The sequence below is a fragment of the Mastomys coucha genome, unplaced genomic scaffold (assembly GCF_008632895.1).
Source record: "Mastomys coucha isolate ucsf_1 unplaced genomic scaffold, UCSF_Mcou_1 pScaffold22, whole genome shotgun sequence".
NCBI classification, from domain to species: Eukaryota; Metazoa; Chordata; class Mammalia; order Rodentia; family Muridae; genus Mastomys; species Mastomys coucha.
The window spans coordinates 146,504,855-146,531,202 of record NW_022196905.1 but is presented as its reverse complement, the minus strand read 5'-3'; the positions used below and the strand labels follow the sequence as shown (position 1 = coordinate 146,531,202).

Sequence of the window (26,348 nt, the reverse complement as noted above, 5' to 3'; positions counted from 1 at the left end):
AGACAAGACTCCTCGATTCAGAAGCCTAGTTCTCCAACCCAATCTGAAAGAATCTCCAATACAGGCCTTCTACCCTTCCAGCCCCACTCCCCAAACCCCACACACCTATCCAGCGCTGAAGCCCCCAGGCGTGCCCGGATGATGTCACTGTTAAGGAGGAGCGTGGGACCTAGTGGTAGTTGAGGAATGGAAGTTAGAAACCTAGTTCAATGCTTGGGAGGCCTCTCCCAGAACAGAGTGCTTGTCACCCATCCCCCTTGCTTAGGATCCCTTTCCCTAGCACCTACCACCCACTCACCCACCACTTAGTATGGATGACTGGGGTACAGACACATGGTTCCACTGGACAGATTCCCTACTCACTCACCAATAGCTTGCAGAGCATGCTGCAGTTCCAGAGTAAAGGCCATCATGGGCACCTCCGCACACACTGGGAGGATAGCTACAGTGGACAGATTGCTGGCTGGGTTCGTCAGTTCTGAGTGCTGTGGAACACTGAGCCCAGAGCCTGTTGAGACACCAATCACAGATTGGCTGAGCAACTCTTGGGTTTGGAGAGGTTTCCTCTTTCTCCCCATCACCTCTTCTTCTACCTATCTCCCTTCTCTTATCTCCCTCTCCTCCTCTTCTTCCCCCACCTCTTCTCCTTACAGCTCCCTCCATACCTCCTCCTCTTCCTTTTCATCCTCTTTCCCAGCCTTTTGTCCCCCAGCCTGCAGCTTCTCACTGCTCTGAGCTATGATAACACCACACTGAGGCCATGGCTGTAGTGCCCCACATACAATTCCATCCTTGGGCATTTCTTGTTAAGACTTTTGTGCTTTAATCGCAGTGAGACCCATTATGCAATTTTGTTGTTGCTGTTCTTTTCTGAGACATGGTCTCACTTGGCAGAGAATGACCTTGAAATCCTGCCTCCTGCATCCAACCTCTAAATGTTGGGATAGCAGACATGTGCTACTATACCCAGCTACCCACCATGCAAAGTTAGAACCACTCAAATACACTGTGCCTATGCAGAGCCCATCCCATCCTGACTCAGACTACTATGTCCCAATACCATCTTAGACAAGAATATACTTGTGGTCAGGCAGTGGTGGTACATGCCTTTAATCCCAGCACTTGGGAGGCAGAGGCAGGCGGATTTCTGAGTTCGAGGCCAGCCTGGTCTACAGAGTGAGATCCAGGACAGTCAGAGCTAAAAAAGCCAAATATATATATATATATATATATATATATATATATATATATATATATATATATATATATTTGTGACGTCTCAGTTTCTCAGCTAACAGCCTAGACGGAGTTGCCATTCCCATCTCTTGCCCAGGCCTCACTTCAGACTTTACTTGCTAGTTGATTCCTTAGTGAATTCAAACACTTCCCCCAAGACCCTTCAAGTTACTCCTTGCCATGGTTCGAAAGCACCAAACCCTGGACTTGGGCTATAGGTCCCGTGCTTGACTTAGCACGCACAAAGCTCTGGGTTCCATCCACAATATAAACCAATGTGGTGGCATATGCTTGTCACCTAAGCACTCAGAAGGTAGAAGCAAGAGCATTATAAATTCAAGGCCATCCTTGGCTACACAGTGAGTTCAAGGCTAGCCCGAGTAACATGAAACAAAGCTCCTAACCACCAACTCTTTTTTTTTTAAGTTTTTTTATTTATTTATTATATGTAAGTACACTGTAGCTGTCTTCAGACACACCAGAAGAGGGCGTCAGATCTCATCATTACGGGTGGTTGTGAGCCACCATGTGGTAGCTGGGATCTGAACTCAGGACCTTCGGAAGAGCAGTCAGTGCTCTTACCCGCTGAGCCATCTCGCCAGCCCCCTAAAGTATTGGCTATTTTTTTGTTTTGGGGTTTTTTTTTTTTTTTTTGGTTTTTCAAGACAGGGTTTCTCTGTGTAGCCCTGGCTGTCCTGAAACTCACTCTGTAGACCAGGCTGGCCTCGAACTCAGAAATCTGCCTGCCTCTGCCTCCCAAGTGCTGGGGTTAAAGGCGTGCGCCACCACTGCCCGGCCATAACCACCAACTCTTGTATGGACCTTCCTACTTCTTTTCCACATCTAGCTTTAGGTAAACTGTGATGGCTCAGCCCACAGACCTCAGAAACCCTCCTTCCATCCATCCTTGTCTCCGGCTTTCTGCCTGCCGCCCTGCATAATTACTTTGCTTTGCATCCCTCTGTATTTACCAGCTCCTGACAGTGGGGTCTTTATGTGTGGATTTGTTTTTTGTTTTGTTTTGTTTTGTTTTTCCGAGACAGGGTTTCTCTGTGTAGCCCTGGCTATCCTGGAACTCACTCTGTAGACCAGGCTGGCCCTGAACTCAGAAGTCTGCTTACCTCTGCCTCCCAAGTGCTGGGATAAAAGGCGTGCGCCACCACTGCCTGGCTTTATGTGTGTTTTTATTCTGTATTTCCTACTTACATGACTTCGACTTTTATTTCCTGAACGTGAAGGTTATGTGGAGGAAAGGTTAGCAAAAAATGTAGGAGCTCAGGTGTGTTTGGTGGCATAGCTTGAACAGACTGTGATTTATTCTAGCTCACAGAAACTACACTCCAGTATAAACAGCCACATTTCCTAGCAGGCCAGTCTAACTTCGAAAGCCATTTCCCAATGTGCCCCTAGTGCCATATGCCACCCACGAGCTCATTTGTAATTGTATTATGATTCTTTCCCAGGAAGCATCTACCCCCATGAACCTGAGAGATGGCTCAGCAGATAACGCTGTTGCTGTGAAGTTTGACCTCCTGAGGTGATCCCCAAGATCCACATGGTGGAAGGGAGGAAACTGATTCCTCTGACCTTCACACATGTGTGGTCACATGTGTGTGCAGTTGCACCTGTACGCCACTCACGATAAATAAGTAGTAAAAATGTTGCCCTTATTTAAAAAAAAAAAAATTCAGCCTGCTAAGATGTTTAGACCAATTAACAAACTGACTAGAAACAAGGACTATACATTTCCCATCAAACACTAAATCCAACTTCTGTCCCAATCCCGCCTCCAATAAGATTTACAGTTGAACTCGGTTTCCCATCATGCCATTTGATAGCTTGTTCATGGCCGGCCAGACTAAATTCCTCCCTAAGGCTGTCAAACTCTCACCTGGAAAGGGTCCTTGCAACTGCTGCAGATTGCCTAGAATTTTCTGGCTTAGCAGATGAATAAGGCGGGTCACGACCTAAGGCAGAGGGTTGGGGAGAGGGAGAGAATGGTGTTCAGTGAGACCAAACGGTCCCACCTTTGTTTACTTCACCTGGGAGGCTAGAAATCCAGTTACTTGGGATAACTCGACCCTGGCAGCCCGGCACATGGGAGGCCCCAGCCCTTGCGGTCCCCAGCCAGAAGATGCACCTGTGGGTACCGACGTTTGATGTGGCCTAAGGTGCCCTCGGGGAGCTTGGCCAGTTCCGTGTCTCGCACAGCATGTACCGTGGTGGCTCGTGGTTGCCGGGTCAGTGCCTCCACCTGGGATACAAAAATAAGAACTCACCAGGTAATAATGGGGACCTCAAGAGGCACAGAAGGTGGAGTCCAGACTCCTCACCCACTGGACTGATTGCTTCTGACTCGCAAGAACGAGCCAGGCAAGAGGTCTGGGTTGGCGCTAAAGTTGGGGTTTCGTTCTCCAATTCCATCAGATTACTGCAATGATGTGCACGTGGGTGAAGGGCCAACTATGCTTAGAGAGATATGGGGGCTGCCCTTACCACGCCAATGAGATCCCCTCGGCCATACTCCCCAACTAGCTCCTTCTTGCCACTGCCTCGTTGGATGACACTGCGGAGACGCCCATTGAGTACAATGTAGGTGCAGTCCGAACGGTCTCCCTGCCTGGAATGGGTGAAGAGTGGAGAGTCAGACACAATCGTAGATAAAAGGTTTGAGCAGTGAGGCAGGATAAGGGTGGTACCTGTAGAGTGCGCGACCAGCCTCCACAGCTGTCCAGTCAATGGCAAAGTCCATCTGGCGCACGAAGGGGGACATCCTAGCAGCCACTGTGTGAGCTGCACTCAGCACCACACTGGGCTGTGCACGCATGATCCTGAAAGCAAAAAAAAAAAAAAAAAAAAAAAAAAAAAAGGGATGTGGGACCAGGCCTTCTTGGAGCATATTAAAAGGAATGAAGAATATGGGTGTTGGTTTGGGAGTGAAACAGAAAGAACTCACATCTGCCCTAAAACGTGTGTTGGGAGGTCCGATTTTTTTTTGGGGGGGGGCTATGTCCTACCCTTCTAGAATGGGGTGGGGGGGTATTTTGGTCTCTTCCGCCTTGGAAAAAACTAATTGGGCTTTGGTTATCTAGGTGCCATACCTACCCCGAATCCAAGTCTTACTCATAGAAGTCAGATTTGGAGATTCGCAGGAAGGTGCAGTCTCTCTGGGCACGTAGTGTGAAGATGAGGGGTTCCCCAGTGAGCACCGCCAGTTGCCCCACCAGCTCTCCTGGCTGTGCCACAAACAGGCACACTTCCTCAGCCTTGTCAATCATGCGCTGGTACACGTGCAGGCAGCCCCAGAGCACAAAATGCAGGCTCACATCCTGTGGGGGGCAGAGGCTGGGAAATGAGATAAGCCAGCCACAGCATTTCTCCCCTAAATTCAGGTTAGTGCACCCCACAAGAAAGCTTTAAAGGGGGTTAAGAAGAAAAGGCTATGGATATAGCTCCTATAGTAAAGAGCTCGCCTGGGGCACAAGAAGCCCTAGCTTTCATTCCCACCACCATGTACACAGACAGAACTTAGCATTCTGGAAGCTGAGGTAGAAATGTATGTGGAAGAAGGTTCAAGGCCACCTTTGACTACTTAGCAAGTTTGAGACCACCCTGGGCTATTTGAGACTCTGTCTCAACAACACAAGTAAAAGAAAGAGAAATAGTAAAAACCAAATGTACTGGCTGGTTTTGTGTGCCAACTTGACACAGGTGGAGTTATCACAGAGAAAGGAGCTGCAGTTGGGGAAGTGGCTCCATGAGATCCAGCTGTGGGGCATTTTCTCAATTAGTGATCAAGTGGGGAGGGCCCCATGTGGGTGGTGCCATCCCTTGGCTGGAAGTCTCGAGTTCTATAAGAGAGCAGGCTGGGCAAGCCAGGGGAAGCAAGCCAGTAAGGAACATCCCTCCATGGCCTCTGCATCAGCTCCTGCTTCCTGACCTGCTTGAGTTCCAGTCCTGACTTCCTTTGATGAACCACTGTGTGGAAGTGTAAGCTGAATAAACCCTTTCCTCCCCAACTTGCTTCTTGGTCATGATGTCTGTGCAGGAATAGAAACCCTGACTAAGACACCAAGCAAGCAGTCAAGTGTGGAGTCACACCTACAATTCTAGCACTTGTGAGGCTGAGGCAGGAAAACAGCTTGAGCTTGAAGCCAGCCAGATCTACATAGTAAGGCCTTTCCTCAGAAATCAGATGGAATAAAACAAAAGAGGATGTAGTACAGTTGATAGACTACTTACTTAGCATGTCAGAGGTCCCAAATTCAATTTCTACCATCATATAACCAAGAGGTGCATGACTTTAGTCCCCAAAACTCAAGGACATCCTCAGCTACAAACCCAGTTCAAGACCAGCCTGGGATATGTGAAACCCTGCCATAATTTAAAATGTAGCTCACTAGAGTGATTTCATAACAGATGAAGCCTAGAGTTCTATCCCAGCACCAGATATACAGGTGCCTTGGTGCATATCAGTAATCCACATGATCAGAGAATGCAAAAGTGGGAAAAGGGAAAGACTGGATATTATGAGCAACCAGTCTTTGTTTGATGTTCAGTGTAATTGTTCCCAGGGACACCTTGTGGATACCAAAATTCTCAAAGCTCATTTCACCTGGACAAAATGGTGCTGGATTTGCAGAGAACCTGTATACATCACACAGGAGACTCCTGCAGTCTCCGGTGGACTTTAAACTCTTTCTGGGCAATGATTTATACTCTAATATCATGTAAAAATTGCTATATTGCATTGCTTAGGAAATGTTGTACCTGTCCAGTATAGACACACTAGTCTTAAGCCTATCTATGCTTTATTATTTGTTTTTCTTGTGTTTTAAAAATATTTATTTATTTTATGTATGTGAGTACATTATTGCTGTCTTCAGACAAACCAGAAGAGGGCATTGGATCCTATTACAGATGGTTGTGAGCCACCATGTGGTTGCTGGGAATTGAACTCAGGACCTCTAGAAGAGCAGTCAGTGCTCTTAACTGCTGAGCCATCTCTTCAGCCCCTGTTTGTTTTTCTTTGTAAGGACAGGGTCTCACTAGTAGTTGCCTGGCCTGGAAGTGCTCTGTAGACCTAGCAGGCCTTGAACTCTAGAAATCCACCCATCTCTGCCCCTAGAGTGCTGAGATTAGAGGCATGTGCTATCATGTCCAGCCTTTCTTTTTTTTTAAAGTTGTATTTTTGTTTTATGTGTATGAGTGTTTGCTTATGTGTATATATGCACACCATGTGCCTGCCTGTGCCTACAGTCCAGAAGAGGACAATGGATCACCTGGATCTGGAATTCCAGCAGTTGTAAGTTATGTGGGAGCTGGGAGTTGAATTTGTGTCCTTTAGAGGAGCAACAAGTCCTCCTGAGGCATCTCTCCAGCCACACTTAAGCATTTTCAGTCCTTGTTGGTTTAAGTCTGCAGACAGGATGATCCTATGTATGCATTTACACCAGAATCCACAACTAGGACAGACACTGCTAACAGACCACCGAATTCTTAGCCCACATTAAGGCTTATGAATTCTTCTGAAAAGAAACCCAACAGGAGGCTGCAAAGGCCTACACAGAGCCAGGCCTGTGGCAGATGCCTGTAATCTTAGTACTTCAGAGGCAGGAAAGGAGGATGAGAAAGGCCACTGTCAGCCATGTAGAGAGTTCAAGGCCACACTCAGTCACTTGAAAGAGCTCAAGGCCAGCCTGGGCAATGTGAGATCCTGTCTCATAAAAATAAAACAGGCACATTTATGGAGACAGAAAGATTAGTGACTGACATCCTGTGGTGAGAGGTTGGTAGCTACAGGAATGAGATCTTCTCAGGGTGATCAAATGTTTTAAAACTGATACCACAACTCATTGAATGTGCACGAACCCAGCAAAGCGTACACTTTAAATAGGCAGACTATATGAGTTATGAAGTACTATTCAATAATGGGACCCCTCTTGAAAAGATCCTCTTTGGGGCTTTTGCCACGACTCAGAGTAAAGACCCTTGCTTGCTCCCAAGCTTGACAGCCAAATTCAATCCCTGGGCCCCACTTAATGGAAGGAGAGAATTAACTTCAAAGCTGTCTTCTGATCAACACATATATAATGTGGCATGTATGTCCACATATATACTCACACATAAAAAAAAAAAGGAATAAAAAACTTTAAAGCAATAGGTCTCCGTTGATCCTGTGTAACTATTCCATTTGATCCCTTTCATTTTCTACAGAGCATATTTCTTTCCATCCCAAGATATTTTAAAGTATTTTTCTTTTTTTACCTCCCCTCCCATCCAGTGCTGGGGTTCAAACAGTTTTCAGCCAGGTATGTTGCTGAGGTCAGCACTCAAGTGGCAGAGGCAAGAGGGGTTCTGGTTCAGGGCCAGCCTGGACTATACAGTGAATTCCAGACTAGCCTGAGCTACTTGGGACCTCAGCATCGATAGGCAAGATGGCTCATGTTGTAAAAATACTTGCTGCCATGCCTGACAAGGAGTTCAATCCCGGGTCTCACATGGTGAAGGAAAAGAGCAGGTTTCCCTAAGTTGTCCTCTGTCTAATACATTGCACACACACACGCACACACACACACATTAAATGTGTAGAAAGAAACGATTTCTGGACATTCAAAAGCTAAGCAGTGTCACCCCAGGACCTTTGCACAATTTGCTTTCTATCTAGACTGAACTTTGCTCCATCTATACCTAACTAATTTCTTCACTCTATCTCCTTTGCTGGTGGTCACAGCCTTAGGGGCACTGCCCAGTTTAATACAGTCTTTGTAGTGCCACAACTGTGCTCTTTGAAGCTCTGAGCCCTCTGAGTTTACAAGGATTTATATGCACCTTTGAGTGACATCCATCAGAAGTGCTGACTAATTGTATACCAAAGACATACAACATTTTTTTGCCTCTGTCTAGCAAGTAGGACAGGATCTTCGACATGGTATCTGCTCAGTAAACATATCTCTCTTTGGTGGCTAGCCTAGCCATCAAGACGTACCCTAGCCCCACCCCTTTATAAATGAGGAACTGAAACTACCCAGAGATGGAAAGCTCTTTCCCTGTCAACCACGCCAACCTGTGTGATGCCAAAGAGCCAACAGTGCTGAGGGGGCAAAGTAAAATATGCATACGTGCATATAACCTTCTAAGACAATTTCCAGGTCGTGTGTGGATTAGATATGAGCATTACTAAAATCAGACTTGTTACCGAATTGGGAGCATGTGTGTGCACAAGTGTATGTGTGTGTATGAAAGGCAACGAGATAGCCTCAGGTGTTATTCCTCAGGTGCTGTCCATCTTTTTATTGTTCTTTGTTTGAGACAGGGTCTCATTATGTGTCCTTGGTGGCCTTGAACTCACTGTGAAGGCCAGGTTGGCCTCAAACTCACAGAGATCTATCTGCCTTTGCCTCGGGAATGCTGGGGTTAAAGCCATGTGCCCCTGCACCTGCCTCACTTTGTCTTTTAGTTTTTGAGACAAGGTTAACACTGAGACCCAGTGCTACCTGAGGTTAGGCTAGATGACTAGCAAGCCTCAGGTCTGCTGCTCTCTCAGGTTACAAACAAGCATTACCCTGGTTTTTCATGTGGGTGCTAGGGATTCAAACTCCAGTCCTTGGGATTGCATACCAATTGCATACCAATGAGCTGCCATTGATTGTCATTTCAGTGCAGAACCTCTTGGAGCCTTGAACAAGCTAATGAATTCACTCAGAATGTCCAAGAAAGGATAAAACAACCATTCTCAAAGCCTGCTTCACCAGATCCCTTGTTATAATATAGGCTGAGAACCCCTGACTCAAAGTGTTTAGAACTACAACTGTTTTGTATTTTGAATTTTTCCCCTGGATTTTGGAATATTTGTAGAAGAAAAATGAGGTATCTTGGTGACAGGATATAGGTCTAAACAGGTGTTATTTTTGTCTCATATATACCTTATATGCATAACCTTAGGATAATTCTTCTTTTTAGTTTACTTTTCAGACACACTGTCTTTTATAGCCCAAGCTGGCCTCACTCTTGCTATGTAGTTGAATAGGACCTTGAACTCTCCCAATCCTCCTGCCTCTACATCCCTAGAGCTGGGATTACAGGCAAATACCACTATACTGGGCCTTGCATTTTAATGTGGTAGTGTGGTCCTAGGGATCAAACTCATACCCTTGTGCTTACAAAGCACACACCTTACCAACTAAGCCATCCTTCCAACCCCCTTAAAGGCAATTTTGTTTTTTTTTAATATTTATTTATTTTATGCATGAGTACACTGTGCTGTATTCAGACACACCAGAAGAGGGCATTGGATCCCATCATGGAAGGTTGTGAGCCACCATGTGGTTTCTGGGAATTGAACTCAGGACCTCTAGAAGAGCAGCCAGTGCTCTTAACTGCTGAGCCATCTCTCCAGCCCCCAGGTAATTTCATACACTGTTTACTGCTTCTCTTTGACTACAGTCTATTCCAGGTCAGGTGTGGACTTCTCTACTTATGATATCATGTCGACACAAGGTTTTATATTTGGGAGCACTGTGGATTTGAAATTTTCCATTAAGGATGCTGAGCCTTAGAGATAGTACAGAAACCTCAGTTGGAAGATTCTTGTGTATACAAGGGTTTCTGAATATTGACAGTCTTGATACTTTAGTTTGGATGATTCCTTCCACTGCCTGGGGATTCTAGTATCCTGGGATAAGGAGCAAACACTTGATTCTCAAATCATAACAATCAAAAATGGATAGGGTGTGTGCACTAGCGACAGTGACTCAGTGGCTGAGAGTGCATAGTACTACTGTAGGGGACCTAAGTCTGCTTCCCAGGACCAATGTAGACCTCAACCACAACTGCTCATAACTCTAGATCCAAGGCAATCTGATGCCTCTGATCTTCACAGGCACCTGTACTTACATGCAAATACCAACACACATAATTTAAAAAAAAATATTGACACGGGGTCTTACTATGTAGTTCAGGCTGGCCTCACATTCACAGAGATCCACCTGCCTCTGGCTCCCAACTGCTGGCACTAAGAGTGTGTACCAACACTCAATTAAAATAAATATATTCATTTTTTCAAATGCTGGAGCAGGGAGGGGTAACTCAGTGGTAGAGGTAGAGAGTTTGCCTAGCATGTGCAAAGGCCCTAGGCTACATCTCTATCACACACACACACACACACACACAAAACAAACTGTACTGTCTCATTCTGTGTCAAACTGACACAAACTAAAGTCATCAGAGAAAAAAGAGCCTCCCTTGAGGAAATGCCTCCATGAGACCCAGCTGTAAGGCATTTTCTCAATTAGTGATCAAGGGTGGCAGGGTCATTGTGGGTGGTGCCATCCCTGGGCTAGTGATTCTGTGTTCTACAAGAGAGCAAGCCGAGCAAGCCAGGGGAAAAAAGTCAGTAAGGAACATCCCTCCATGGCCTCTGCATCAGCTCCTGCTTCCTGACCTGCTTGAGTTCCAGTCCTGACTTCATTGGTGATGAACAGCAGTGTGGAAGTGTAAGCTGAATAAACCCTTTCCTCCCCAACTTGCTTCTTGGTCATGATGTTTGTGCAGGAATAGAAACCCTGACTAAGACAACCTGATTTCCCTCTTCTACATCTGAATGTAAGATCCTAGCCTCACAGTTTCTTCCCTTAGTGGGCCTCAGATTACTCATAAAAAGAATGAAGGGATGGGGAGGCCTATTGCCACACTGCTGATGCTATCAGAAGGCTCCAAAATAGTGCCCCAGGAGTACACAGCAACCATCCTTCGAGTATGCGAATGGAAGCAGACAACAGAAACAATACAGATGGGGCTGGAGAGATGGCTCAGAGGTTAAGAGCACTGACTGCTCTTCCGAAGGTCCTGAGTTCAAATCCCAGCAACCACATGGTGGCTCACAACCATGTGTAATGAGATCTGATGCCCTCTTCTGGTGCATCTGAAGACAGCTACAGTGTACTTATCTATAATAATAAAAGGCCTGAGCGAGCAGGGACTGTGAGTGGAGTTGACCAGAGCAGGGCCCACCAGAGCGAGCAGAGGTCCTAAATACAATTCCCAGCAACAACATGAAGGCTGACAACCATCTGTACAGCTACAGTGTTCTCATATACATAAGATAAATAATCTTTAAAAAACAAACAATATGAGGGAGTTTGAGTGTTGTTCAGTGGTAAAGCACTTGCCTAGCATGTGTGAAGTGGTGGGTTCCATCCCCAGTGCCGAAGTTACTAGAAGTAGTAATCCTAATTATAAAGATGAAAGACCAACCATGCCAAGTTCCACAACCGAGGCAGACACAATTAATTGATGACTGCTGTACCCTTCCTCTGTATTTTTCTTAACACAGGTGAGAATTTATGGTCTCTGGGTCAACTTTATGCACGTACCCCCATACACAACTGATTTTTATATAAAGATAAATAAATAGATTTTGTTCTTAGCTTTTGGAGAGTAAGTCTCATGTAGCTCAGACTGAGTATGAACTCATTATGTAGCTGAGGATGACTCTGAATTGTGATCCTCCTGCCTCTATCTCCCAAGAGCTAGGATGACAAGCATGCACCACGACACTTAGCTTATATTGTGCTAGGGGTGAAACCCAAAGCTTCGTGAATGCTAGGAGATCACTCTTCCAGCTGAACCCTATTCCTAGCCCTGTTCCTACCTATTTAATGAGCATCTATTCAAGCAGGCAGGCACCAAGGCTGGAAGGAGGACAGAACATGGAGGTATACCACAGGATCATGGAGGCCATAGGAGAGAGTTCGAGACTGGGAATGCCAAGAGAAAAAAATTCAGGGATGAGGGGTGAAGGCACTTGAGGTGAAGATTATAAAACCCTGTGTGGACAGGCCATACAGGGTGGTGCACACCTTTAATCCCAGCAGTCAGGGGCAGAAGCTGGTGGATCTCTGTGAGTCCAAGGCTAGCTTGGTTTATACAGTGAATTCTAGGCAAGCCAAGGATACACAGTGAGACCCTATTTCAAAACAACACAGCATATCTCCCCAGGGTAAGAGACCAAAAACCATGGGGATGAGAAGTTGACCACTGACAAAGAAAAGCAGCAATCACTACATAAAGGTCAGAGACCAGAGGTCAGAAGATGAGATCTGGGTACCACAGTTCAAGGGTCAGCCTTACCTGGTCCCCCTGGCGGGCTATGATGGTGCCAGCTTTGGCATGATGTAGCAAGACTCTGCTATTCAGTAGAGAGGGGTCCTGGGGAGGGAGAGGAGTTGAGATGAGCCCAGCCAGGCCTTCCACCTGCCTCCCTCATGCCCTGAATCCCTCCACAGTCTGCTCACCTCAATCCGCATCAGCTTGGCTAGCTCTCTCTTTGCAGCCTCAAAGATGCTACTTGTCTGGCGGCCCTGGTACGGCCCAAAGGGACATCCACCTGTGGCTGACTCATCTTCACAGTAGCTGTATTCACAGGCACCTGCTGGTTGCTCCCGGAGCTCCTGAGTGGGGGTCTGGGTAAAGGCAGGACTTGTGATTTCCTGTGTGCTCTCCTAACTGACCTTTTCAAATGACTTGCCAACTGGCCACGGTCAGAGTTCTGAAAGGGGGGCTGTAGTGAGATGGGGGAAAAGAGAAGGCCTCACCCTAGGGGATGCTGTCTGAGGTCCTCCAGATGCCTCTTCTTGAAGGGAAACAGATATCCGGCCACGCTCATAAGCCATGTCAAAGTCAGAACGAGGGCCACCTTGCAAGCCTATGCATGGAGGAGAGGCAATAAAGATGGAAGTCAATGATGAAGTACTTGTCTAGAATGCATAAGGACCTAGGTTCTACCCCCAGCTCCAAAGTAAATAAGTAAAAAAGAATAGGCTAGTAACCACAGCTGTAACCAATATTAACTCCATGTTAATGCTGCAACCATGACTAGTCGATGACCACACTGTACCTCTGCATCTTTCTTAACACAGTTGGGAGGAGTTATGATCTCAGAGCATATCCACCAAAAAATAAGAACCAAGAAAGTAGGATCTATATACTCATTTTTAGGTAAGGATACAAAATCAGGACTGAAACCAGCATGTCCCAGATTCAAATCTAGACCCTTGAGAGTCCTTCCCATACTATCAACCTTTTACTTCCCGCCCACCAGGCTCCAAACCTGAGATGTCTACTGGCATGGAGATGCAGCGGCTCAGTAGTGGGGCTGGGGGGGCTTCTAAAGATGTGGGCTTCACAAGATCCCCTGGGGAGAAACAAATGCTCAGGATCCTGCCCTCAAATTCCTAGGCCTCAAGCTAGGCCTAGGAAGGGTGAGGAATGGAAGGCATCTGGTGATCTAGGATCAATTTAAGTCTGCAAAATTGGGTTCAGTGAGTAAGGTTTTGGTGCATCAAATTTGCTGATAGAATTATAGCTCTGAGACCCCTGAGGTAGAGAGAGAACTCCTGCATGTTGCCATCTGACCCTTAGTGCTTTTTCTGTGGCCGTGAAATAAATAAATGTTAGAAAAAAATGTACAAAACTGAGGAACTAGAGAGCACAGAGGCCAGAGACTGGGCTAAGTTCCAAGGCTGCAAGTTCCTGGCAGAGTGGCAGTCACCTCACATACCTGCAGGCCCAGGCAGAGGAGCTCCAGTGGGGTCAAGGGGCCGTCCAGAGGTCTCCTTTGTGGTTTCCTCGGTACCTGAGGTGCTAACTACCCGTTTAGAGCCACGGACAGGGCTGGTTCGGGTTGGGAGGCCAGGGCTAGGGAAGAGGCGTAAGGGCTGGATCTCCTGCAGTGGGAGTTGGAGGGCAGAGTCATTTATAGCATATCTAAGTATCTCTCATTGAGTCTCCACATCCTCTCGTGCTTGTGTCCAACTCACATGGCTGAAGAGTTCATTGGTCAGACCCAGGTAATTGTGAAGCGCCAGGAAGGTGACTCTCTGCAGCCTCACCATGATGATCTGCAGGAGTGAGGACAGGACCAGGAGAGAGGTGTGGTCAGGCGAGAAAGTAGTCAGCATGAGCAGCCTCCACAGAGGTCTGGCTGCTCAGGGGTGATAAGCAGTAAGCACTGCCTGACCACCTCTGTGCTGATGCCCCGGATAATCCGATGGTACAAGGGCAGGGTGCTTTGCCAACCATGGAGGAGATGAAAGGCCGGCTGACCTGCACCACTCGCACCAAACTCTCAGGGTACTTGGTGAAGACAGCGGAGAAGGCTTCTACAGGGAGTCTCAGCACTGTAGAGTCCCGTGCGGCCCTAGCTGACACAGTCCGCTGGGGATGCTGGTGACCCTGGGAGATGTGCAGGGAGAAGAGATGAGATCAAGATCTGGGAGACCATTCCCTGCTCCTTGCAGCCTTCCTGGTTCAAGCAACAAGAGCAGCATCAGAGCCCCCACCCTTCTATCCAGCTTAAAAATCTCACTCACGGTGATGACATCGAGGATGCTCAGAAGGCTGTTGACGCTGTCTCCCGGGACCACTTCCTTCACCACACACTCCTTCCCATCCTGAGACAAGGGGCCACAGACCAATGCCAGCCTCCTCCTGGTGGCTGCCACTGGACCTCACCTCTGACTCACCCCAGTAATAACCGAGTTCACAAACCTCCTAACCAGTGGCTGTTTCTTGCACACCACTCTCTGCCCATCTGTTGGATCTTCCCAAATGGTCACTCAGTCCTCTGATATTTCTATAGCATTAGAATTAGAACCCAGAGCCCTACACATAACAGGCAAGTAAGTACTCATCAATGAGTACTCTGCTGGGGGATTCTAGGCAGGGGCCCTATCACTGTTGTCCCTTACTAGTCAAAGGCTCTACCATTGGGCTCCACACTGAGCCATCATTAACCTGACTTCTGACTACACATGCCCAAAAGTGGTATCTAACTCTAGGAGAAATGCCCAATGCCTAGCCTCCCACAGTGGCCCCGCAAGGTCCACTCACAGGTCCTGGTAGGCAGAGCTCCAGTAGCCCATCTTGAACCACATAGATGCTGGCATCTGGCTGACCAGGCCGAAAGACGTAGTCCCCCTGCCCGAGACGCTGGAAAACCATGTGCCGGCAGAGCTCCAGGAAGAGTGGCTTCTCAAAGTGACCCAGCACCCTAGAAGGTGAGCGGTGGGAAAGGGATGGAGGAGGTCAAAGTAGTCCCAGGCTCTGAAGGAACCCTCAAAACACTCAGACCCCCAACACTTACCGAACATTCTTGAGCATGTAGAGTACCTCAGAGGGTAGGTGGGAATTGGCCAGGTCTCCCTCTGTGAGGTCAGCCTCCAGCACTGAAGGTGGGGGCTCCTTCCGTTGTAGGGTAGGAGTCTCCTTTTGGATACGCAAGATCCTGATGGGAAGAGGTTAGCACCGTGGTTCTCAACCTTCCTAATGCTGCAACCCTTTGGTACAGTTCTTTATGCTGTGGTGACCCCCAACCACAAAATTATTTTCATTGCTACTTCACAACTGTCATTTTGCTACTGTTGTAAACTGTAATGCAAATATCCGACATGCAGATGGTCTTAGGTGACCTCTGTAAAAGGGGTGTTCGACCCCCAAAGAGATTACAACCCCCAGGCTGAGAGCTGCTGGGTAACAGGAGGCTCAGGCAGGACTAAGGCACCCATTTACCCCTTCCCTCTGGTCTTATACAAAGCAAACACAGCCCACTGTCCAGAGCAGGCCCTCTTCTTTCTTTTGTCATTAAATTTATTAGCATACTGCCATGTTAATTCATTCATATATTACTTATGGCTACCTTCTCACTTCAAAGGCAGAGTCAAATAGCCAGCATAGAGGCTGTGTACGTCCCACAAAGCCTAAAATGTTTAGCCTTTTACAGGGTAAACTTATAATGTAAACTTCAGGACTTCCATCCCCTAGTCATAGGGCTCCCGAATGGATCCTCTAGTGTCTTAGGAGTTTTATTTTATTCATTCACAATTTCACACATATATCTAATGTTATTTGATCATGCCCTCCAAGACCCTTCTTAACCTGACCCTCTTTCTGCCAGACCCCTTCCTACTTTCTTTTTCTTTTACTAAAAAGATGTATATATTTGTTTTATATGAGTACACTGTCACTGTCTTCAGGCACACCAGAAGAGGGCATCAGATCCCATTACAGATGGTTGTGAGCCACCATGTGGTTGCTGGGAATTGAACTCAGGACCTCTGAGAGAGCAGTCAGTGCTCCCAACCTCTGAGCCATCTCTCCAGCCCCCCCCCTCCTACTTCCATGGGGTGTTCTGTTTGTTTTTGTGGCCCACTGTGTTTACTTTGGGGTACCTGCATGAGCACACCTTGGGGGTTATTTGCTTGAGCAAGGGCAACTTCCTAGTGGCAACGCCACTGAGGACTACGGCTGAAAGCAAACACTGACTGCTCATACCTCCTCAGGAGGGGCAGAATCTCACAAACGCTACTGGACTCTGGATGCTGTCGTTTCCATGACTGAACCCTGAGATTTAGGTTGATGGAACGTGTGCTTGTCACAGGACACCTGGAAGTCATCTCAGCCAATCTAGCTAAAAACCATCACTTGCAAGTTTAGTGAGAGACCCTGTCTCAAGGGAATAAGGCTGACAGCAACAGAGCGGTCCACCCAATGTTCTCCTCTGTGCACCCACACACACGGGCACATACAGCACACATACCTATACATTAAATTAATAAATAAATAAATAAAAGAAGACAAGAAAGGGAAACAGAAGGGAAGAAAAGAAAAAGTTAAAGCAAAGAGAGAGAAACAAAAGGTCCATGAAATAGCTCCCTGTCAGGTCTCAGTGAGCCCCCTGGAACTTTTCTGAGCTAGCCCTCTTCTAATGTGGAGAACTTAGGTTCAGCTGCTCGGCTAAGAGCTTGGGGGAAAGTGGTTGTGGAGCAGCCCCTTTACCAGCACAAGAGTCCTGAGATAGACCCTCGCATATGAATCAAACCCAGTGATAAGGAGAAACCTAGGTAGAACTCCTCCATTTTGTTTTTATTGCTTCGTTGGCATTTTTAGGCAGTGTTTCTCGTAACCCAAGCTGGCTTCAAATTTGGCTAAGTAGCTAACGATGACCTTGAACTCCTGATGTTCCTGCTTCCACTTCTTGAGTATAGAGATAGCAGGTGTGTATGCCATACCAGGCTTGGAAGAATTCTTCTATCGAATGAGATTTTTGTTTGTTTGTTTGTTTTGTTTTTGTTTTTGAGACAGGGTTTCTCTGTGTAGCCCTGGCTGTCCTGGAACTCACTCTGTAGATCAGGCTGACCTCAAACTCAGAAATCTGTCTGCCTCTGCCTCCCAAGTGCTGGGATTAAAGGCATGCGCCATCACTGCCTGGCTAGAGATTCTTAACATTATGTGATTACCACAGGCAACTCATGGTTCAGAAAAGCTAGAGATACGTGTGTGTGTGTGTGTGTGTGTGTGTGTGTGCGTTTGTCTGTGTGTGTCTGTGGTATGTGTTGTGTATATGTATGTCTCTGCTGTGTGTGTGTGGTCTATATGTGTGTGTGTGGTATGTGCTATGTTTGTGTTTGTGTGTGGCATGTGTGTGAGTGTGTCTGTAGGCCAGAAGACAACCTCAGTTGTAGTTTCTCAGATGCTATCTGCCTTATCAGGTTGAGACAGGGTCTCTCTGTGGTATGGAACTCACCAAGTAGGCTGTGCTGGCCAGTCAGTGAGACCCAGGGATCTGCCTGTGTCCAGCTCCCCTGTGCTGAGATGGCAAGTGAGCTGCCATATCCAGATATTTTTCTTAATGTGGGTTCTGAAGATTAGACCTAGATACTTACATTTGCAAAGCAAATACTTTACCAACAGTCTTTCTACCAAAATCATAAAAAGGTCTGTGATACCATGGCTTGTTATAGAGTTCAAGGATGGCCCCCTGGTATTAAATACACTCTTGAAAAAGACCTTCAGGTAGACCTCATGATGCAAGAAGATCCCAGAACCATTTCTTAACTTAGAGATCCCTGGAAGAGCCTTCTTAAATACACTGATAAACATCTGAGATAACCTCCCTAAGTTTCTAATGCAAAGGAATTATTTTCTTAAATGATCAAATTTATATTTATTTATTGTGCGTGTGTGTGTGTGTGTGTGTGTGTATGCGTGCACACATGAGAGCATTGTGTAGGTCAGAGGACAACTTGCAAGAGTAAGTTTTCTCCTCCTCCCATATGGGTCCTAGGAATGGAACTCATGTCTCTAGGCTTGATAGCAAGTATTTTTACCTACTGTGCCATCTTTTTGTTTGTTTTGGTTTGTTTTGGCTTGGTTTTTCGAGACAGTTTCTCTGAATAGCCCTGGCTGTCGTGGAACTCACTCTATAGACCAGGCTGGCCTCGAACTCAGAAATCTGCCTGTCTCTGTCTCCCAAGTGCTGGGATTAAAGGCGTGCGCCACCACTGCCTGGCCCCACTGTGCTATCTTACTGGTCCACAAAGGAATTTTTCAACAGGTAAACATGATGGGCACAGGCCAGTCATTCCAGTTACCAGGCAAGGTGAAAAAGAAGAATCACATGTTCAAAACCTGCCTGAGCTATAGGGAAAGTTCGAGGGCAACCTGGGTAACTTAGTAAGACCCTGTCTCAAAAAAAAAAGTATAGGGCTTAAGTTTAGCTCACAGGCAAAAATGCTAGCCTACCATAGCCACTCTCTGAGTTTGACACTGTGTACCACAAAGTAAATTAAATAAATTGAAAAAACAAAGCAGTAGGGCCAGCAAGATGGCTTGTGGGTAAAGGTACTTTCTGCCAAGCATAACAACCTGAGTTCAATTCCTGCCATCCACAGGGTGGAAGGAGACAACCAACTGCCATGCACATGCAATAAGATGCACACACTACAGATAACACATAGTAAAGTAAAGTAGGGGCTAGTAATATAGTTCAGTGGCAGAGTGCTCCAAAAAATGAGTGAGTGAGTGAATGAATGAATGAATGAATGAATGAATGACTAGGGCTGTGGCTTAGTTAGCAGCATGGCTTGCTTGGCATGCCAAAAGTCTTGAATTTAATCCTCAGGACCATATAAACTAGGCATACTGACACAAACCTATAGTCGCAACACAAAGGATGACCGGAAGCCAAAAACCAAAACAAACCCAAGCAAACAACAACAACCACACACACACACACACACACACACACACACACACACACACACAATATGAGATAGCCCCCCAGGGCAAAGAACTATACAGGGTGAACAACACAGACAACTCCAAAAGAGATGCTTTCCTGTATGGATAGAATGATTTCCCTGGAGAACAGAATTGCGAAACAGCCCTTCTAGCTAGCCATACAAATATCTGCGATAACTGCAATACGTCACGTTGAATAAGCCCTCCAATACGGCAAGACATCAGGTGTAGATTCCTAAATATACGGCAGATAGCCTCCAGAAACAGGGAAACATAATGAGGCAAGCCTTAAGTGACAAGCATGCCCACACCGGAAGCGTCATGTCTGGAATGGCAGAACTCTGAGATAGCCCCTGCCAAGTGAAGGCCTTGAGATGTCCCTCTACTATGGGAATATTTCCCAGACGGTCCATCTGTTTCAAGAACTCGGAAATACAAAAACTCCGGTGGGAGTTGACCCGTCTCGCACCCAATACACTCAGTGTCAGCCTTACTTCTTGGCAATGTTAAGCATCTTCAGTTTCTTCTTCATGCGGGGCCGGGAAGTGGTGGAGACTGAGGTGTCCACCAGGGAAGAAGTGGACTGTGACACCTGGGAGAATTTAGAATAGTGAGTCAATTGGAGAGAGAGGAAGGGCAGATCTAAGGAGACCTAATAAAAGCAGAAATGCCCATTAATAAGTGTAAATAGGAAAGGGCTGGGCTTCTGTGGTCAACCAGGCCAGCAGTAGGTCTTGGAACTCACCTTCCGCATAATCTTCCGGCCATAGAAAAGCACTTTGTCCCGCTTCCGGAACCGATACCGGGGACCCTCGGGGGCTGGAGTTTCTGGGGGTGGGGGACGGGGGGAGACGGTGCTTTGAGCTCCGCGCAGGCTTCAACAAATTCCCCACCCCAGCCGCTTGGTTTCTCCGGGTATTGCAGCTCCCCCTCCATCCCTGCAGCATTCCCCCAGAGGGCCCCTCTGAATCCTCACTCTGCACCCGCAGCCTTCGCACCACCAAAAGGATGAGCACGGCGGTGACCAGCACCGCCACTCCGGCCCCGATCATCACTCCCAGCACCTGCGGAACGAACGGCACAGGCTGGGCAACGCATATCCGTCTCCCCAAGCCCTCCTCCAAGGCCTTTCGAGTCACCTCTGCCCCGGAGGAGGTTATATTCAGCTCGTGACTCGGTGTCCCCATCTGCAGAATGGGTCAATGCGGGTTTCCTTCCCACCCCCTTGCGTGGGGGGAGCAACTAAGCCTTCTCTGAGACTAGGTCTCCCGCGATGCATGCCGGGAAACGTAGTTTCGCCTGCATATACTTGGTTCTCGGAGAGAGAATCGCGAGGTGCTCGGCAAGCCCGCCGGAAGTTGTAGTCCGGTACAAAAATTTCCCAATTCTTACCATTCCGGTTTGCAGTGGGGCATCCATTGATTGTTTCGGACTAGGTAGCAGGTCTTGTAGCCTGCAGTCCTAGAAATCGAGGAGCAGAAGGGGCCAGAACAAGATGTCAATCAAGCCTACCCAGCACTGACTACGGGCTCTTCCCCTTATCTCGTCTCACAAGCCACGCCCCCTAGATACCTTTGGCTGGAGTGAGTCCATTCGCCTGGGTTGGGGTGAGAGCGTCTAGAGGGGGTACTGCTAGACAGAAGGATAGGGGCAAATTGACCTCCCAGCCCAGATCAATGGGTGAGACCAGCCCCCAGTTCTTTGACCTATTTCATTTATGCATAAGGCCGACCAGACTCTCCAACGTATTCATCTGTACCCAATGGCCAAAGGGTAGCAGTCCTGGCACCCACAGTTAGCAGCTCACTGGCAGGTGCCCTTAAGCCATGATCTCTTCTGGCAGTGGCTCCTTCCTTAGCCTGGCCTTCCATTCATCTGACTACTCTTGATTAACCAACCCTCAGGTGAGACCCCTTCCTACCCCCTGTAAAGATGTGAAGTCCCACTCCAGAAGAAACCAGGACCTGTAATCCAGGAGGCTGAGGGACAATTGGACTTTGGGCTTCTGACCCAAGCCTGGCCCATCAAGGAAGCTGGGAGCTGGGGCGTAGAGGAGCACTACTGTGCAATTTATTGAAAGGGGGACTCCAGGGCCATCGGAGTAAGATGAACTCCTAAAGTGTTATATAGACTTGAGCTTGGAGATTTAACTGTCACGTAGAAGGAAAGTTACCGGGTGTCGCGATGCGGAGCATCCCTGGGATTAGTGGAATGATGTAGGATGTGTAACCAGGGACGCCGGAATTGGGGGAGGGTAGGAGGAACGACGCACTGGAAAGTTACTGAGAACCGGAGATACACATAACTACTAAGGAGTCTAGGAGCTTCCAGGAAGATAGCGAGGGAGGTAGGAATGCTACCGGGACTCTTCTGGGACGCTGGAGATCTTTTTGATGCCTTTAGACTATTAATGGAAACTTAAGAGGAATCGCGGGGCCCTGAGATGGTACCTGGAAAATTGTTAGACTACTCACTTTCCGTACTCCAGGTTGCATCTGGCTACCGATGCGGAAACACCGGGACAAGGAACTTAGGGATGGGGGTGGGGTGGTATTGGAGCATCAAAAAAGTCAGGACCTACCCGGAATCAGGACAAATCGATCCGGGGCAAAGCTGAAGCTCTCTAACTGTCCTCGAAGGGACACCTTTGCTCGGTCGATGGAAATTCGGACCATTCAGGAGCTGCAACCAGGTCCACCCAGCGTCGGCCAACACCCCTAGTTTTCTGTCCGCTGCCTCAGACGCGGCACCTTTAAATTATTCCGCTGCAGGGCACGCCCCTTCCCCGCCTCCCGCCATGCTTGGAAGGTCGCACTGCGCACTGTGTGGCAGCCTCTTAAAGGAGCTAACAATTTATGAAAGGGCTACCTCACCTGTTACAAATTAAACCACCACATTTATGTTCCCTTTTATTTAACAGCCGCCCTACATGCCCTCCCTTCCCCAGTGTCCGATTCGATCAGCCCAAGTCCTCATAAGGCCTGTAGAAACAGATCTTTTAAAGCAAATTCTAAAAATAAATAAGCTGGGGTCCCAGCAGTACATGGGGATAAAGTCTAGTAGCAATCATCTTGGATCAGTTCACCAGCAGCGAATGGTCCTCGGGGGAGTCCCTGGAAGAGAGAAATAGAAGAGGCATCAGATCTCTCTGGCACACACTTCTTCCTCCAGCTTCTATCAATCTACAACCCAGACCCGGGGCTCCAACCTTCCACAGCAGCAGAGAAGGCTACAAGCTGAGCCACTTCCACGACGGAACTTGCCAGATGTGGGGCTGTCCTGGCACTGCTCAATGTAGGCCTGAAGCTCACTCTTCTCTGTGCCAGTGCCTCCTGGGTGCTGGAAAGAGATGATGCCCCAAACTCAGCACAAAAGTTGGCTCTGACTTGTAGAGCTCTTTAGCTCCAGTCAAGTGGATGTTCTGCTGTTTCTCTGATGTGACCACTCTGGGTCTCACTTCTGGAGCTTTGCTTTGTGGCTTTCTTCGCTGTGGCCACAGGTCTCAGGCTTATCGGTTTAGTGCCCTCTGCTGCAGGCCAGGAGTCTAGACTGGTATTTAGCAATCTAGCGTCTCAGATGGACCAGTGTAACACACAGTTAATGGGCATAAGGCCTGAACATCCAAGGGTCCTGCATGTATGCGATATCTGAGTGTTCCAGCAAGATTCAGTGTGACTGCTTGGAGCCTGGGTGACAGTAATGTACCTGTGGTACAGCTATAGATCCATCCATGTGGGAAAGAGTGCACACATCCACTGCCAATGACTTAGAATGAGGCAGAGTCACAGTAAAATCTTCTCCCTGGGACTTCCTGGCACCATCGCTATTTTTCCAAGTCCTTTCTGCCTAACAGTCTTTGGATGTTCCTTTCTACAAGTATGCTCTTCTTTGGGCTCCTATCCTACCAATCTAGATTTCTCAATAGATGAAGGGAACGTTCTAAGCAGCCACCTAGCTGCACTGACTTTTGGATAGTTATGTATATTTGCCTTGTGTGTGTGCACGAATGTGCACATGCATGAACATGTGTGGTGTATAACTCCCGTGTCTTACAGGGTACTAGGAAGAAGTAGCTTTCATGCAGGCTGTGGTGGCCTAGACAAGGGGACAAGAGCACTGTGGGATGGCAGGGAGGCAGAATTAACCCAGCAAACATGTTCTTCAGAGTGTAGTATGCACTGGATATCCAGGAGGATCAAGTGGTCATTGTCCATCTAGTGATAGTGAGGAACATGAACGGCCCGTAGATGGATAGCCACTAGCAACAGGTATAAAGGAAACATGGAGGGTTGTACAGGGGAACCCTGCTGTAGTTGGGTATCAGAGTGGTTCTGAAAAAGCTCCTAAGCTGGATAAGTGGCTCAGCTGGTAGAGTGAATGCACAGCATGCAGGAAGTCCTGAGTGCCATCCCCAGCACCACATACACTGGAGGTGATAATATGCATCTATCTATAAGCCCAGATCTCAGGTGGTGGACACAGGACAGACGTTCAAGGTCACCCTCAAAGGAAAGATCTTAACAGGCCCGTAAGATGGTTCAGAGGGGAAATAAAAGTTTTTACCATCAAACCTGATGACTCCACATGGTGGATGGAGAGAACTAACTTCCACAAGTCTTCTCTAATTTCCAAACACACTGTGGTGTGCACAACCTCCTCCCACCCCCAAATAAGTAAATGTTTTTTGTTTTTTAAAGATGATATGAGAGCGGGAGGAGGCCAGTGAGATGGCTCGGCAGGTAAAGGTACTGGCTGCAAAGCTGATAGCTGGTGTTCAGGTCTGTGATCCACACAGGGAAGGGAGAGAACCGACTCCTGTGGTCTGTCCTCTGATACAAGTAACAAGATGCATGCACACACACGCACACAGACACGCATACATGCATACACGTACACACAACATATACACACACATACACACACACAGGGCGAGGGGTGGGGAGAGAGAGAGATAAAATACTGACACATTTTTGTACCTGAGAAGGACCCTAGGAGCCTGTCCTTTCCTGCCCATCTGACTGAATCCAGTTGAGGTACATCCTAGGCTACTCTCCCAGGACGACTCAAACAACCCCAACTTTCCCATACCCAGTTCCTGACCACGCTCTCTTTGGACTTCATATAGCTTCTGGGTCTTACCTGTTCCAACTATGGTGCAGCCAGGACAACCTTGTGAAGCCAGGCAGCTCTTGGAACTCAGAGCTGCAAATGTTCAGGGGAGGGGAAAGGGAAGACAGAACTCCCAGGGAAGAGACGGTAGAAGATGTCTGACCTTGATGGTGTCATAGGCGCCAGTGATGAGTGCAATGAAGAGGCTCAGCACCATGTAGATGAAGAGGCTGATGAAGGAGTACAGGTAGAGCTGGGAGAAGAGCCACACCAGGCTGCTTCGACCCTGCTGGGCCTGCATGGCCGCAAACGTCACAAACATGTCGTCGCCGTTGATGAGTGAGAACAGACACTCGGAAACCATGGACAGTGAGCGGAACTGTTGGCAGTGAGGTCGGGTGAGAAGATACGTAAGTGGGGGGTTGGTGGCTTCACTAGGGGTCAGTGGGCAGGAAGATGGCAACTGGGCCCATCTGAGGGTCAGCATATCAATGGCAAGGTCATGGAGTTCACAGAAAGGTCACAGGGTCACGGACTAGTTCCTCAGGAGTCAGAGGGGCAGATAGGTGGAGTAACACAGAACAACACAGTCATCAGTGACCACAAGAATGACCAAGTCGCAGGGTCAATGTCAGGAGCATTGAGGTTAGAAGGGACAGAACACAAAACTGCTACAAGGTGCATAGGAGGTGACTCAAAGTTCTTGACTAGAAAGCATGAGGTCCAAGTTTGATTCCCCAGGACCTACATAAAAAACTGGGTGTGAAAGTGTCCTTGTAATCCCAGCACTGGGGAGGTAGGTGGAGACAGGGGGATCCCTTGGGGCTCAGAGGCCAGCTAATTTATCCTAGAGCTACAGGCCAATTAGACCCTGTGTCAAACTAAAACCCACGATGGGGATGGACTTTTTGCCCCCTGCCTTTAATGCCAGCATTCTGGAGGCAGATGCATGCATGTCTGTGGATTTGAAGCTAGCCTGACCTATATAGTGAGTTCCAAGATAGTCAGGGCTATACTGTGAGAGCTGGTCTACAAACAAAACAAACCTATTAGGTGAATGAGTTTTTAGAATGATAATAAAGATTGACCTGTGGCTTCCACATACATGTGCATACAGAGTACAGACAAGTACACACACACACACACACACACACACACACACGAACACATTTACTTATACAAACGAAAAAACAAAGCCCCTTGATGGTAGTTCAACAAACACCCACAGCCCCCAGTAGCCCATACCTTCACGTGGTAGGGCCCTAGGACGATCCAGCCACAGAAGCAATAGCCCAGGTAGATGACAGCCACACAGCAGCAGAAACGCATGACGCTGGGCAGTGCCACCCGCAATGTGGCAATCAAGATCTGCAGAAGAGCAAGGGGACCACAATGAAAGCAATGGCCACAATCCAGCTAGCTCTCAGATGGCAGGGAAGGCCTCACCAATGCAGTCAGAAGGGCTACTCAGAGTTTAGATAGGGCAGGAACCACCTGGGAGGAGCCTAGAACATACCACAGCTGGATTTAGCTGGATGAGCAGGTAGGGACAGGCTCCAGTGGTCCTGCCCAGGTACAAAGACTCCTGTGTCTGTGATAAGTGGGTATAAGAAAGAGATTTGTGGTTTGGTGATATAGCTCAATTGCAGAGTGCCTAGTATGCACAGGGTTTTGAGTTCAATCCCTGGCACTACACAAAGCTAAGCATAGTGACACACAGCTGCCATTCCAGCACTTGAGAGGTGAGAGACAGGAATATCTGGAGTTCAAGGTCATCCTTAACTAGACAGGAAGGCCAACCTGGGCTACAAAAGGTTTTGTCTTAAAAAAAAAAAAAGTCAGACACATGCCTTTAGTTAACTAGTACCCTCGGAGCTCCCAGAGTCTCAACCACCAACCAAGGACTGCACATGGAGGGGTCTGAT

At 47.7% G+C, this 26,348-nt stretch overlaps 2 protein-coding genes across 8 annotated transcripts in view; both read right to left on the bottom strand.

Annotated features, from left to right (window-relative positions):
- The window catches only part of Pnpla6 (patatin like phospholipase domain containing 6), a 32,495-nt gene extending 10,385 nt beyond the window's left edge, over positions 1-22,110 (bottom strand). For 2 of the 7 annotated variants that reach the window (XM_031338889.1, XM_031338888.1), the window contains exons 1-20: positions 20,291-20,570; positions 20,060-20,142; positions 19,809-19,906; positions 15,380-15,520; positions 15,127-15,286; positions 14,607-14,687; positions 14,341-14,469; positions 14,055-14,135; positions 13,796-13,961; positions 13,346-13,429; positions 12,831-12,940; positions 12,531-12,698; positions 12,367-12,444; positions 4,360-4,565; positions 3,936-4,067; positions 3,733-3,856; positions 3,377-3,490; positions 3,128-3,203; positions 368-508; positions 106-169 (exon numbers count right to left, since the gene is read on the bottom strand). In XM_031338889.1, coding sequence (XP_031194749.1) covers positions 106-169; positions 368-508; positions 3,128-3,203; positions 3,377-3,490; positions 3,733-3,856; positions 3,936-4,067; positions 4,360-4,565; positions 12,367-12,444; positions 12,531-12,698; positions 12,831-12,940; positions 13,346-13,429; positions 13,796-13,961; positions 14,055-14,135; positions 14,341-14,469; positions 14,607-14,687; positions 15,127-15,286; positions 15,380-15,520; positions 19,809-19,906; positions 20,060-20,142; positions 20,291-20,501 — 2,447 coding nt within the window. In that variant the 5' untranslated portion in view covers positions 20,502-20,570. Of the gene's footprint in view, positions 1-105; positions 170-367; positions 509-3,127; positions 3,204-3,376; positions 3,491-3,732; positions 3,857-3,935; positions 4,068-4,359; positions 4,566-12,366; positions 12,445-12,530; positions 12,699-12,830; positions 12,941-13,345; positions 13,430-13,795; positions 13,962-14,054; positions 14,136-14,340; positions 14,470-14,606; positions 14,688-15,126; positions 15,287-15,379; positions 15,521-19,808; positions 19,907-20,059; positions 20,143-20,290; positions 20,594-20,706; positions 20,776-20,886; positions 20,947-21,895 lie in introns of those variants that run through there. The other 5 variants (XM_031338884.1, XM_031338885.1, XM_031338886.1 and 2 more) reach the window with 5 other exon arrangements.
- A 100-nt stretch (positions 22,111-22,210) lies between these two features.
- Mcoln1 (mucolipin 1) overlaps positions 22,211-26,348 on the bottom strand; it is a 14,888-nt gene continuing 10,750 nt past the window's right edge. Inside the window, exons 11-14 of the mRNA XM_031338890.1 lie at positions 25,669-25,791; positions 24,587-24,802; positions 22,523-22,653; positions 22,211-22,427 (exon numbers count right to left, since the gene is read on the bottom strand). Of these exons, the coding sequence (XP_031194750.1) occupies positions 22,391-22,427; positions 22,523-22,653; positions 24,587-24,802; positions 25,669-25,791 (507 nt within the window). The 3' untranslated portion in view covers positions 22,211-22,390. The remainder of the gene's footprint in view (positions 22,428-22,522; positions 22,654-24,586; positions 24,803-25,668; positions 25,792-26,348) is intronic.